This window comes from Halichoerus grypus, chromosome 5, assembly GCF_964656455.1.
Source record: "Halichoerus grypus chromosome 5, mHalGry1.hap1.1, whole genome shotgun sequence".
Taxonomy (NCBI): domain Eukaryota; kingdom Metazoa; phylum Chordata; class Mammalia; order Carnivora; family Phocidae; genus Halichoerus; species Halichoerus grypus.
This window is the reverse complement of record NC_135716.1, coordinates 66,168,816-66,182,779: the sequence shown is the minus strand read 5'-3', so window position 1 is coordinate 66,182,779 and position 13,964 is coordinate 66,168,816. Positions and strand designations below refer to the sequence as shown.

General features: G+C 35.8%; 1 protein-coding gene across 1 annotated transcript in view; it reads right to left on the bottom strand.

Annotated features, from left to right (window-relative positions):
- Positions 1-2,988: 2,988 nt before the first annotated feature.
- Positions 2,989-13,964, bottom strand: part of CYP7B1 (cytochrome P450 family 7 subfamily B member 1) — a 175,829-nt gene continuing 164,853 nt past the window's right edge. Inside the window, exon 6 of the mRNA XM_078072335.1 lies at positions 2,989-8,914. Coding sequence (XP_077928461.1) covers positions 8,627-8,914 — 288 coding nt within the window. The 3' untranslated portion in view covers positions 2,989-8,626. The remainder of the gene's footprint in view (positions 8,915-13,964) is intronic.

The window sequence follows — 13,964 nt, the reverse complement described above, 5'->3', positions numbered from 1 at the left end:
ACACTGTGATATCATTCTCCTTTCCAGCTTGGGAAAGAGTTAATTCTTTCCCAAAGACCATAGTTGCCCTTGTCTTCTCAACCTGATTCAGAGATGCAATAAAATATGAAGCAAATTTATGATCTGTTTCAAGCATTTTATTGCTGTATTTTTAAATTCATATATGCACATATAAGAACTATGATCTGTGAATAATTTGAAATGCTATAGTAGAATGATACATTTTAGATAAAACATAACCATATCTTTATATAATTGTCTCAGATTAAAATAAAAAAGAAAAATAGATTTCTAATGTGGGCCAAACTGAAAAACTAATGACAGCCATAAACTGCTAACCAACCATAAATTAACATCTTCATCAAATGCTAAAATGGTATCAGTGGTTATATAAAGCAATTATTATTTCTCCTTATAAGTTTTAGAATAAAGTTCAGGGATATTTAAAGGATCCATTATTTACAAATGCTTCACAATCTTAAAGATTTCACATTTTATTAGGAGGATGGTTGCAACTCAAATCTGCTGTGTTAATAGATATGTTTAGAGATGAGAATTTAGATTTAAACATAAAAATGCTTCATGGCCTAAGCTCATTTTATGCATTTACTCTGCTCTGGCAATTACTGAAGAACTCGGTCGAAGGATTTCTTTGTTAAATATCTTCATCTACTTTTTGAAAAGAGAAGACAAATAATACCTTATTATAATGGGAGAGACCCAGGTTGTATACCTAACTGGTTAAAACATTAAATCATGCCCTGTCTATTTAAGTAAGTCCAACTTCATTTGCCATGTACAGCTTCTCGGCAGAGCTATGGTCAAAATTCTGGGGTCTGGCTGAGCCTGTGCCCTCCATCTGTGACGTCCACGAAAAGATATGGTTTCCCAAACCAGGCCTCCACAGAAACATGAAAAGCCATGGAGGGGAAAGGGAGTCTATCTTTTGAATGTCCCATATATCAGGAAGCAGGGTCAGGGAGTAACTGATTTATTTTTATTTATTTATTTTTTTTGGAGAAGCAGCCGGCATATCTATCGTTAAAGTATAGATTTCTCAAGAGAGTGAAATTAAGGAAAACCTAGAATTATTGAACAAAGTAAGCTCTTTTTAAAATTTAGAAAAAAGAAATGTTTTCCCAAAACCAAATTTACTTGGATTCTAGAGGATCTGCCTGGCATACACAATTAAATGATCTCTGCCACTCGGTGGTTGTTTACAGGAGGTTGCCCTACAGGGTAGTTATGTGGATGAACATCTTCAAAGTTCAAGGATTAACTAAGGTCTTCAACTGGCTAAGTCCTGGGACCACTCTTACAGTTTAACTTTTTGGAAACATTGTTTGAGGACTTTCTTCTGTAGAAATGAATGCTATTTTACAGCTTTTGGGTAAATCTAAAATTAGCTCAAAATAAAAAGTTTAAAAAATGGATACTTAATTTCAAAACACAGAGGAAGTACTTTCTGTATACTTTAAGATTCATTTAAAAAAAATCCAAAAGTGATTTCAAATAGTTAAAAAAAAAATTCCATTTAAATTATAAAACAAAGACATTTGTAAACTTTAAACATATTGGATAGTTCTTAGAAGTTGCGAAATAAAGTATATTTCATTTAAACATTAAACACAAGAGACAGAAGAATTTACTAAAAAATTTGGGTTATTTGTCAGGTAATAATGACATATATTTTATGTTAACTATAATGGCTCGTGCTTAGAAATAAATGTTATATGGAGTAATGTTCTCTTGTAAACAAATAAAAATCTCAAATTAATACATGCTTTATAAGTGTTTAAATTTGACTCAGTGATGAATCATTAGATATTTGTACCCTTACCTGTTATATACCTGTTATTACATTATAGTTACCTTTACCTCTAGTTTCTTCTATAGGCACAAAACATTGTAAGGGAAATAAAATGCTTCACGAGTCTATCTCTAAACATTTACTTTCTGTGTCTGCAATGTATCATATCTATCCTTATAAAAATGAATACATTTAGGAATTGAGAACATAAACTATACCTCAAAGAATTAACAATAAGCTATATCAAACCCACTTAAAATTATCCAGCATAACCCCTGAGTATTTTTTCTACCCAGCTATATCCTGAATAGAAAATGCATATTATTACTCACATGATCATGGATAATTCCAGGCAATTAAAAATAAATTTTTTTAAATTTACTCAATAAGTGTTTTTTAGAGTAAAATTGAAAGCAGAGATAATTATTTTATAGATTGCCCATTTAATGACATGATTTATCCTAGTTGTTAACACTAAACTGACTAGTTGAAATACACAGGAACACCTTTAGAGTCTGAGACAAGTTCCTGTAAAATGTTAATGACTCACGGGAGTGTTTCTTAGAGAAACCAAGTGTCCAGTGAAATGCTATACATAAAGTTACTGCAGAAGCCACATTTAATCCAAATCAACACCATTCTGTGGTGCTTGCTTTATTTACAGTTTGGATTTCAGCTTTATGAATACATAGAATACTGTCCAAGTATTATTCAGCTTCATTCATGATCTGTGGTAAGAGATCTGCAGAAAACAAAGACCACATCTAATGGGATCTCTCTTCCATTTTTTGTTCTTTTACATCTTTCCACAGAATGACTGCAATTATGAAGAACTGTGGTCTAGCAAGGTCAGCCTGGTTAAAATAAACATATTAAAAAACTTATTAGTCCCTGATATTTCTTGGGTCTGTTTTTATTATTTCCCACATACATAGCTAAGTTAAAACATATTGAAAAACACTCTGAATGTAACAATGAATGTACCTTTAGGGAGGGAATCAGAAAATAAGAACGTGTGTGTGTGTGTGTGTGTGTGTGTGTTTGGGTGGGGGGAGACAGGGATGTGAGGATATTCAGACAGCAAAATTATTCTCCAAATAACCTGCTATTTGGAACCAAATCTTCTGTCACCGAACATGCTCCTAGTAGGGAAATAAGGACACACAGTCATTCACCTGTGCTTTAAAAGTTGATTTATTGAATTATTGTTGTAAATAAAAGATAATTAAATAGATTTACAAAGCATTTGCCTTTCTTACCTAATGTCTCTTTAAGATTTGCTTCCTCATAAATCCACATATATACCATTTTAAAATCAAAAGGTAATATTAAACAAACAATTCAGAACGACAGTTTTTTTTATAATATATGGCACTCCTCTGACTAAAAAATATTTTAAACATAAGTATTGCCAAATTATCTCCTATTTAAAATGGTGCAATAGAGTTTTTCACAAATTAAATTTATCTTACTGAAGAAAAGTATTATAAATAAAATAAAGATTTAAGCTAGAAAGTCCAAACATCATTGATCACTGATTTAGATTAACACTATAAAGAAGACTAAGTAATAATTGCTTTAGAGAAATAGTAGAGAGTTTTATGTGATTGCTCATTATAATTTAAAATAATGCTACAGGGAATGTAATCTTGGCTTGCTAAATTTTTCTTAATTGAGTATGTGAATATGAATACCTAATAATGCAGTTCAAGTAAATAATAGTTTGCAATATTGTGAATTTAATAGGTTAAAAACAGTGCACATTCTAAGGGCATATAATTCTTCTTTTATAATTATTGACATTATTTTATGCTAAGATCAAAACCTAAATAATTTTTGTGCTTTGATCTTTGAAATTGGTTTTAAGATTCCACTGTTCAATGAGAAGACATTTACAGGAAATGTTACCCAAATTATTTTTTTATGAGAAAATAAACAGAAGTCATCATGTAGATTTTGAGTTGTAACCCCTTTACCTTAGACTTGTGACCCCACACTTAATGATAAAATGAAGAAGATATAATTAAGTGTGCCAGGAAAACCAAAAGAAGGCGGATAAATGTTCCCATGTAGGTTGCTTAGCAGCATGCCTTATTTAGTGGTAAATAGCTTTTTTCTTAATATCTTCAGAGCATTTAGTTTTTGCTACTAGATGCTTCATTACTGTTAGTCATTGATATAAAACAATACTATTATTCATTTCCTTTAATTTGAAACTTTGGGGAGGCTGTAAAAATGAAAAGATGGGTTTTTATGATATGTAAAGTATAGTTTTTAAGACATTTTAGAGCCTCAATAAGGTTTGGTTTGGCTATTTTTGTCCTATAATCACAATACCCGATGAATATGTTTTATTGTGTGTAATTATGCACATAGTAATTTCTCATTACAGAACACTACTTTGGAATGAGTGACGGGAGGCTAGATCTAGAGGTAAATCAGAATTTTAAAACTGTTTTAAAGAAATGAATTTATTACTTACAAGGACACTTAAAATAAATTAGTTGTGTATGTGTTGTTTTCCCTAATAAATTGTGTGTTCTTGAAGAAGGGTAATCCAGTACATAACAACATATCTAGAACAGGGGGAATGCTCAATAAATGTTTGATTGAATTAATGAATAATGAACTATGTAATGACTAAAAAATTATTCCCTTTAGCAAATACATAAGAACAGTTTTTAAAAGGCACAACTTGTTAAAGTATCTCCTTTACAACTTTATGTTTGCATATTGCATTACACTTTTCAAAATAAATTCACACGTCTTACTATGTTTAAGCCTCATCATGAACCCTCATGTCAAAAGGCCTTATTATTTTTATTTTGCAAATAAGGAACTGAAGCAATGAGAGGCAGAATGACTTGTTGATGATAACAAACTAGTCATATCATAGCTGGAATCCATGTCTTTTAACTTATTTCTCCATGACATTTTTTCTATTCATAAACATGCTTTAATGACTAGATGTAAGCCTTTTACAGGACTCTCTTGTTTTGGTTCTACTATCCACTCCTTTTATATAATATTTTCCCAACCATTTTGTTTATTCTTACTTTCTATTCTAAATTCCTGTACACACTTCTAGTTATAAGTTAAGCAGACATTAGAATTAAATAATTTCCTGTGTTCTCTCTACTGTAACATCGCAAAAGTGTACTACTGAGACAAATGTAAGCACACGGAAGTTTCTACTTCAGGTCATATGGTGGACTAGATGTCCTCCTACTATAAAAAGAATGGGCTATGCTTTGTGGAAGGCAGAAGATAAAGCCTAGGGCCCAAGCTGGGTGTGTGTGTGTGTGAAATCAAAGACTCCCGCACAAAGCCAAGAACTCACAAACTGAACATCTTTAGTAGGTGAACTAGAAAGAAACCTTGTTCCAGACAGCAAAACTGTCCGTAGATTTGCCTCTCTCAGCGATGGTGAAGGAAAACAAAACAAAACAAAACAAAACAAAATAGGAAGTGTCTCCATCTATTCCTAATCATAGGGCTGCTTTGTAGCTGATTTAAGGCTAGAACCCACATTACCTATGTATCTCCCACCCCTCATCCCCTCTCAAGCTGCAAACTTAAAGTGATGTGAATTTGATAATAATATCAGCAGTCAGACAAAAGTAACTCAACTTCTCCCCGAAGGAATGAGTTTTAAACTCAGGTCTTAAAAAATTTCCAGAGATAAAATTCCAAGGAATATGGGCTCAATAAACAAGCCATAGTGAGTAAGAGTCACAGAAACAAACAAACTATAGAATCAGACCCACGAAACATTAATGATTTAGAAACATCAGATACATAATATAAAATAGGTTTCTTAAAGTACTTGAAGAAATGGAAGAGGATACTGAGCATATGATGAAGGAAAAAGACATCAGAAATGATCAGGCAGTGGGCGCCTGGGTGGCTCGGTCGGTTAAGCGTCTGCCTTCGGCTCAGGTCATGATCCCAGGGTCCTGGGATCGAGCCCCACATCGGGCTCCCTGCTCAGCTGGGAGCCTGCTTCTCCCTCTCCCTGCTGCTTGTGTTCTCTCTCTCTCTCTCAAATAAATACATAAAATTTTTAAAAGAAAAATGACCAGGCAGATAGGATGAACAAAAGAGAGTTCTCAAACTGAATATGAAATCATTGAACTTAGCAAATTCAGTGGGATCAGAAAAACTGAAAGCTGACAAGTTGGCCCCTGGTACCGTGGCTCAAGATCAATCAACCCACAGAAGGGAGAGGGCCGCAAGGCCCTAAGGATAGAACATAGCAGATCTAGAACATCTCAGGGAGAATGAAGGTAGTCACGGACTCGGTATGTGTGTTTGTGTGTGCATGTGTGTGCACACTACAGGGGTTGGGGACAGAGTTTGCCGCAGCCTGGGACAGAGGACGGTGGACACAGCAGTGGGAGGATAGGTAGGGGAGGAGTTTTTAGTTCCTGCTTTGGCCTCTCCCCCAAATTAAGTAGCTGATGGATATAGTTTCCATCATGGGGTGAAGAGATCATAGCAGTTAGAAGCAAAAGATTAGGGTGCCTGGGTGGCTCAGTTCGTTAAGCGACTGCCTTCAGCTCAGGTCATGATCCTGGAGTCCCAGGATCCAGTCCCGCATCGGGCTCCCTGCTCGGCAGGGAGTCTGCTTCTCCCTCTGACCCTCCCCCCTCTCATGCTTTCTCTCTCTCAAATAAATAAATAAAATCTTTAAAAAAAAAAAAAAGAAGCAAAAGATTAAATATATATGTATATATACATATATATATAGTAATATGAATATATCTTAAAAAATATAGAGCTTAATAAGAAAATTAAGAAGGATGTCATATATAGAAAATTCGTTTATGTAAATTAACATGCACACAGGTAATATGTTTTATAAAAATATAAACTTATGAAAAGATAAATATCAAACACATTAGAATGTTTGCCTATGATGGGGAGAAGTATAATGGTGAAGATTAGAGATACGATAGAATAAGTAGACAAAGCCAGAGGGGCCTTACTTGGACAAATCATAATTGTGTACCATAAACTAAAAACAAACTCCATGGATGAGATAAAGAGCAAATTAGGTACACAGTATAGAGACTAAATTCACAGTGAGATCTAAACAAATTACCTAGAATATAAAATAGAGGTAGAAAATATGGGGAGGAAAGGTCAAAGAACATGGAGTATAGAGTGAGAAGATCTAATAGAGTCTGGGAGAGGTACTACTCAGAGGTTACGGCTAAGAATATTTCCTACCCGATGAAACACACACATTCTCAGACTCAAGAGGCACTGTGACATGCAAGCGTGATAGAGACTAAGAACATCAAAGACAAAAAGAACACATTAACGCTATCAGAGAGAAGAGGCAGACTGCCCTCTGAATAATTAAACTAATGGCTAACCTTTTGATAGCAACAGTGTAAGCCGTAAGAACATGCAGTATCTTCAGAGTGCTGGGAGGAAATAGATTTGTGCGCACAGAAAAATCACCTTTTAAGAACAAGGGCAAAAATAAAGATGCTTCTGATCAACAAAAAACAGAGCTTAGCTAGCAGAGCCTCACTAAGAAATGTTTAGAGCATGTACTTTAAGAAGGAGGCTATAAATGCTAGAACATCTACTTATTATTAAGTACCGTAAGTATTTTATAATGTTACTTTAATAATCAATTTCCTTTTTAAAAACAAAAGCATGATGCTGAAATCATAGAAGTTCCAATCCATGCAATGCAAATTAACTGAATTTTATTACCTGCTTTTCCTGTTTAAATACAGTAGCATCATTTAGGTCAGATGCCAATCACCTGGTAAGCTGAAATTAGAAAGCTTTGAATCATGGACACAATGCTGCACTGTGGCATATAAAATTATACTGCATTCCGTAACGGTGTAACTCAAAAGAATACAGATAAACTCCAGGTCCAAAAGGTGATGTGTCAAGAACAAATACTGCGATCTGGTTTCTCAGTTTATATAAATGGAAGCATTTAGGAAAGAGTTCACTGCAATACTGGTATAGCCCTCAGAGTTTACACTAAAACCAAATGCTACCATCAATCCTGTCATGATTTTAACATTTTCTCTTAACAACAAACCTAATACTAACGTCTCAGGCAAATGCTGAATATATAATAGGTTTTGTGTGTTCTTATACATTAAATCTTCTCAGTATCTAACTTAACATGAGTGGTCTTACATAATGAGAAATTTTGTTGCATTGAGCCATAGTATACAAAGTAATAAAGAACATTTATGGATGATTAAATATTGAAGTGAAGTTGGAGCATTTAATCTACTGCAAAACTCATTTAAGGCAAAAGTACCCAGGCGATATAGACATTATTGATATCACACTTGAAGGGAACATTTTCATCCAGTTTATCTCATGAAAATTTAATTTCCTTCTTCTCTGAGAATTTTGAATTTGTTAGACTGTGTCCATTTCCAGCACAAATTTCCACTAGTACATAAAGTGTGATTTTACATATTAGAGAAGAATCTGAGTGACTTAAAAAAATCCCACAGTGCCAAATTTATTGTGGTACATTTACCATGATGAGCGAAAATCACAATATGTAGAAAAACACAAAAAGGCTATTCTGAGTTTATCATTATGCTGATTATGATGTCTATTTTCATGTCGACATCCTCTTTTAGTTTATGATGGGTTTTGTGACCAAGTACGAACTGGACTGATCACAGATCAAATATAAATTGGCACTTTTTAAACAAACAGACAAACAAAGCAATTATATTTGCAGAAATTCAAAACAAATAGACGAGCCGAGGACATTTAGGTTAGTTCGGATAAATTTCTTTTCTTTCTTTATCACTTCTTTTAAGATCTTAGTTTGTACCTAAATAAAACATCAGAAGCTGGATGCTGAATACCAAACAAAAGGCGACTGTAGTTTGCTTCCATAGGTTTAGCATCAATTATTTCTAAATCAAAATAAGTTAAAAGTACAACCAACAATTGCTTTACTTCAACAATTGCCAAAAATCGGCCTGGACATTTGCTGGCTCCAAATCCAAATGGCAATAGGTAATACTTCAGCTTTTTCCCGTTTTTGAAAAAGGCGGTTTTCTTCTTACCATCTTCTACAAAACGATCAAACCTAAACTCCTGTAGAGAAGAGATAAGGAGTTTAGTTAAAGTGCAAAATTTATATGAAATAGTTTGAGGTCAGGTCCACAAAGTTGCCCGCTCTCTCTGTCTTTCTGAAAAGGCTCCTTTGAATCCTGCAAATGCCCAGAGAGTAAAACTTGACTAGGTGTAAATTAGGGATGAACTTTCAAAAAAACTCAAACGCTACTAAGAAATGACTTCTCCCTTATCATAGTGAAATGCACATACCTATATGACTCTTCTTCCTAATTCGCATCTCTCTCTTATGCTGAGGTTCCTACATGTAGAGACAGTCTCTGTATTTTTGTTCCCTAAGATGGTCCCACTTGGAGTGATGTTGGGTAAAAGGTAAGGACTCCTGCGCTGCCGCTGTTACTATGGGATATTGACTTCTATTGGCCACAGGAGCTGCCTAATATGCTTTTTCTATCCTTCCTGATGGATGAGGATTCAGTGTTTATGTTTGGGTTAAACAGACATAAAATGAAATTTGAAATTCACATGTAGCACTATAGAGGAACTAAGCCACCAAACCCATCTTGCTTGTTTTTTGATGTTGTACTGAATTTCTCCTAGCACGGTGCTATTACAATGGACTCTCTTTGGGCTATCTCTAGGGTGGCAGGTATTTCCAATATGTTTTCATAAATAACTTGTTACAGAAAATTACGGGACTGGTTTATCTAGGGTGTTTAGCCTGGCATTAATTTACTCTCACTTGAGTTTCTGAGAAGAAACTGAGTGACCTTATTTCAGCCCATGGTGAATTAAGCCATTGATTAAATTAATGCACGTGCCATGCATGAAAATGACCAAGTATTTCCTATACTTGGTGCTCATTAGCATTAGACCTGCTCAGCACACAAGTTTGATATGAACTACATGAAGTCAGAGGCAAAGAAGCAGGTCAGACTGAAAGCATTTCATGTTACAGTGAAAACCCTACAATATGTGGATGGATTCTGACTCCATCGCAAATGATCTAATTTTCTCACTCAATATGAATGCCATCAAAATAATTTCCTTTAAAAAGTACTGGGCTTGTCTTCTTTTACCTAGATACCTATTTTGATAAAGATTCATGCTTGGAAAGCACACTATGGGTGGTTTCAATTCCCCTCCAACTTGCAAGTTGGTGCAATCATAAGGGCCAAATTAATCTACATTAGAACACAAGTATTTTCCACCCCCGCAGACAGTTCTGGGATGTATCTGAATAGGATCTAACTAGTGCTAAACTAAAAATATCTGTGCCCCCCTGTAGTAATGAACTAGGACACTCTTGTTGACATGCACTTTGTTACTGGAGATAAGAGTACAATATGGTACTCTCTCCTGATAACCTTTTCCGTGACTGGGGCCCACGCCTGCTTGCCTGAGTTAAGGACTGGTGCTGCCACCTTCTCACTGACCCATCTGAGGAGAGAACGCTCCACAGGAGCTCCTCACATAGCCACGTCAGTTCAAGTTAACTTACTCAGGAAATAATTTGTTGGAAAAAGATCTCACTATTGCCACACTAATTAAGCCAGGAGATACAAAAGGAAAACTTGACTTGGGCTATAACTTCAGAGTGTCCCGATTTCATAAATAAGCCAACAATTGCTTTATTTCATGGCTATCCTGTTCTTCTTTGTGAAAGTGAATGTACTGCCCTCTGAGAGGCCAGCAGGATAAACGCACGATGCTCCCCCATCCCTGTGACCTACAGGTAGTGTTCACTTTCAATTCCCTCAAATTTCTACTCTATCAGCAATGTCACTCCTCTAGTTTTCTACCACCTTCTATTCCATTTCCTTATAGTAAACATCTTAGAAATTCCTACTTAGTTGTTTATATTATGAAACAAGAACAGGAAAGACCAACTTCTTTTGCTCTGTTACTACCATCCAGCTCAAAGGGCACATAGGCCTAAATATATTTTTGAGTTGAAATTTATTTTCAATTTGTTTTCCATTGTCAGGGCATGCAGAACTAGAGCAGAAACCAAAGGACAGGCCTGTGGCAGAGGCTAGGGAGATGGTCTGGTTTTTGCCAGAAAGAGAAGGGGTATAACAGTTTCACCTGTAAGATTCTGGGGTCACAGTGACATAGAATAAAGTGTTAGGAGCTCAAGGTGCATGCATTCATTTGGAGGAACTTAAATGCAGACCTTGTCATGTTGACGTAAACTCTTTGCAGTCACCCTAATAGCTCAGCACTTCACAACTAAAGACAGTCAATTAAATATTAAGCGGATGAGAATAGAGAAATCATAAAAGAAAGGGTGTGACACTGTAATTCCCCAATGCTCCTCTCAAAATTCTTGTGGTTGACTTCTGAACATCTTTCTTCTGCTGAAGTTTGTCTAGGCACCCACCACGGTAATCACACTGCTCTGGCCTCTGACTGAGGATAGGGTGTGTAAATCAATCTCGTCACTGTTACAGAGGAAACATCTGTGAGGACATCTGATAGAACTTCCTTTCTTGTGAACAAAGAAAAACAAACAAACAAAATGGTTAATGTCCCTTCTCCTCTGGACCTAGTTCTATGTGATTCTGATGCCGGCCACAGCTCTGGCCACCAGGTTGACAATGGAGCTAAAGCCACAGGAGATGGCAGAGCCAAGAAATCCCAGGAGATCGGAGTTGTCACGTTGTCTTATTTATCTCTGTATTTTCAAAGCACCCAACATAGTGCTATGTACATAGTAGAGGTTCCATATACATTTGTTGAATTAATGAATAAATACATGACAATAAAGTATATTTTAAAAGCAATCTTCAGGCTTCTGAAGAAAACACAGATATTGAATGAGTAAATAAACATGTAGAGAATGAAGCGTAGATGAATATTCAGCGTTCATAAATAGGGAATGGTATAATATTTAGCACTAGAAATCAAGATTGGATACATGATACAATTTTCTGGATAGAAAAGAGTTTTGGTACAAGTGACTGAGGAGCCTAATTTGTGTGCTCCAATATTGTGTTTAGTTCAGTTTAAGAGATTTGTTTTGAGCACTTCCTGTATGTGAAACATTGAAGTTAAAAAGGCATTAAAACGTAGTCTTGCTGAGGTGGGTGACATACAATATAATCAGGGTTCGTATTCATTCAATTATCATTTTGGGTGTAGGAATCCAGATTAGAGAAAAGAAAAGTTTCTAAGATAAGAACTGTCAGTGTTTTGAGTGGATGACTAAGGGGTTACACTCTTGCCCTGGGTTTACAATCAGCCCTACCGGGAGCAAGATGACAGAGTTCCTTTTTATCTGCCTGACTTAAGTTCCAATTCGTTTGTACTAGCTCAAGAGAGTGTGCACATCTCCTCCCAGCTCTGTGTTGAGGCTCTTCATATTAGTCACATGAAATCAGTCACGTGGGAGTATTTAAACCACAAACATTGAGAAAATCAGGGCTTTTCAGAGGGCTGTTTTACCAGCACACTGCTGATTCCAACATAGTGGGCATGAAGGCCAATTTACCGGTATGGCAGAAACCCTCTCAACACGAAGCACTTAGCTCTGAGAACATAGCTGGGTGATAAGGCCAATTCCCTAAACTCTAAGCTCTCAAAGACAAGGGCCTTTTAAATTTCTGTGCCCCCCATTATGTCCATCAAAGTACTTTTTGGATAACAGATGCTCAGTGTACATTTGTTTCTTTGAAGTAGACTGGTGGCATAATCTCTATTCCAATTTGAGGTACAGACAAAAAATTAGAGTATTTCCTCATTTGTTATGACTAGCATATTTGTAGAACAGTGACAATAATCAGAATAATATTGATACAACAGTTTTTATAGTGATTTAGAATTTATTCAAGGGCTTTCAAATTCGTTTTATAATTTCAGAATCCCTACACAGCTGAGAAGTTAGATAGGGTAGACTTGCATGAGGTCAAATAAGGTCTTTCAGTGCTCCAATGGCTTTGTAATTACTTTGTTGTTTCCCCGTGTCCTTACTTTAGAAGTCTACATGGCTGCGATAAAGTGTTACCACCCTAAAAGTTTGCTGTTTCTTCCCTATGGCTCAACAGTGTTTCCAGGCTTCCCTTTGTACCTTACCACCTCTGGCCACAGAAAAACCAACCAATAGATTTGCTCCTCTTCATAGCTCCAGGTTGGGATACTGTATTTTGGCAGAAAGGAAATCATCACCATTTACCAATTATTTGAGCGCCAGTTGCTTGAATTCTGGCTAATAATAGATGTAACGTTGAAGAGGCCTTCAGAAAAATTTAAAAAGCTATCTATTCTTAGGTAAATCTAGGCTTTTTTGAATAGCATGTAGACCAATGAAGAGAGGGGAAAAGAAAATTGAGAAGGGGTGTTTCCTGTGCTCTCTCTCTCATTGTCTTCAATTTTAGTTGCCAATTGATTTCCATATAGGCAAGAGCCACCTAAGTGGCTATTATTACAATAAACTAAGCACCCAATACTCAGAAAAAGAATAATTCTTTACACAGAAGTTACATATTGATAGCTTATAGACCCAATTAGGTCCCCAAACACTTTTTGTTTAGCCCATGTTGTGTTTTTAAACATTGTTTATCCAAACCTTTAAAAATTCTAAAGTTTACCCCAAAATCTGTTTTCTGAATTTTTTTTTTTTTAAATGACTCAGCCATGCTAGGCCTATGTGCCTATAAGAGCTGAAGGCTGATTCAAAAGTAGTCAAATGGTCTTATTTAGATACCTCTGGGCTCTCCTTTCCCCATAGTTTTTACCACTCCTGATAGTATTGTTACATTTATACACAAGCCACTTTATCCATTTGTTCTAGTTAGGCCCAGTACATATTTGAATATGCAATATCGGTGGTGATTTAAAATTCTAATTGAAGTGTATTTTCACTTTCAGAGCATTCATCCCTTCCAGCATCCCCTTATTTATTCGCCCTGTGGACACCCTCGTATGCTAGGCACTGAGAATGCAGAGAAGGCAGGGAGTGGTGTGGTCTTTCCACTTCTGGAGCTTACAGCCTATGGGAGCACAGAGAAACCAACAAATAATTGGAAAACAGCAGGTGGTATGCACTATAACAAAGGTACAAGAGGCCACA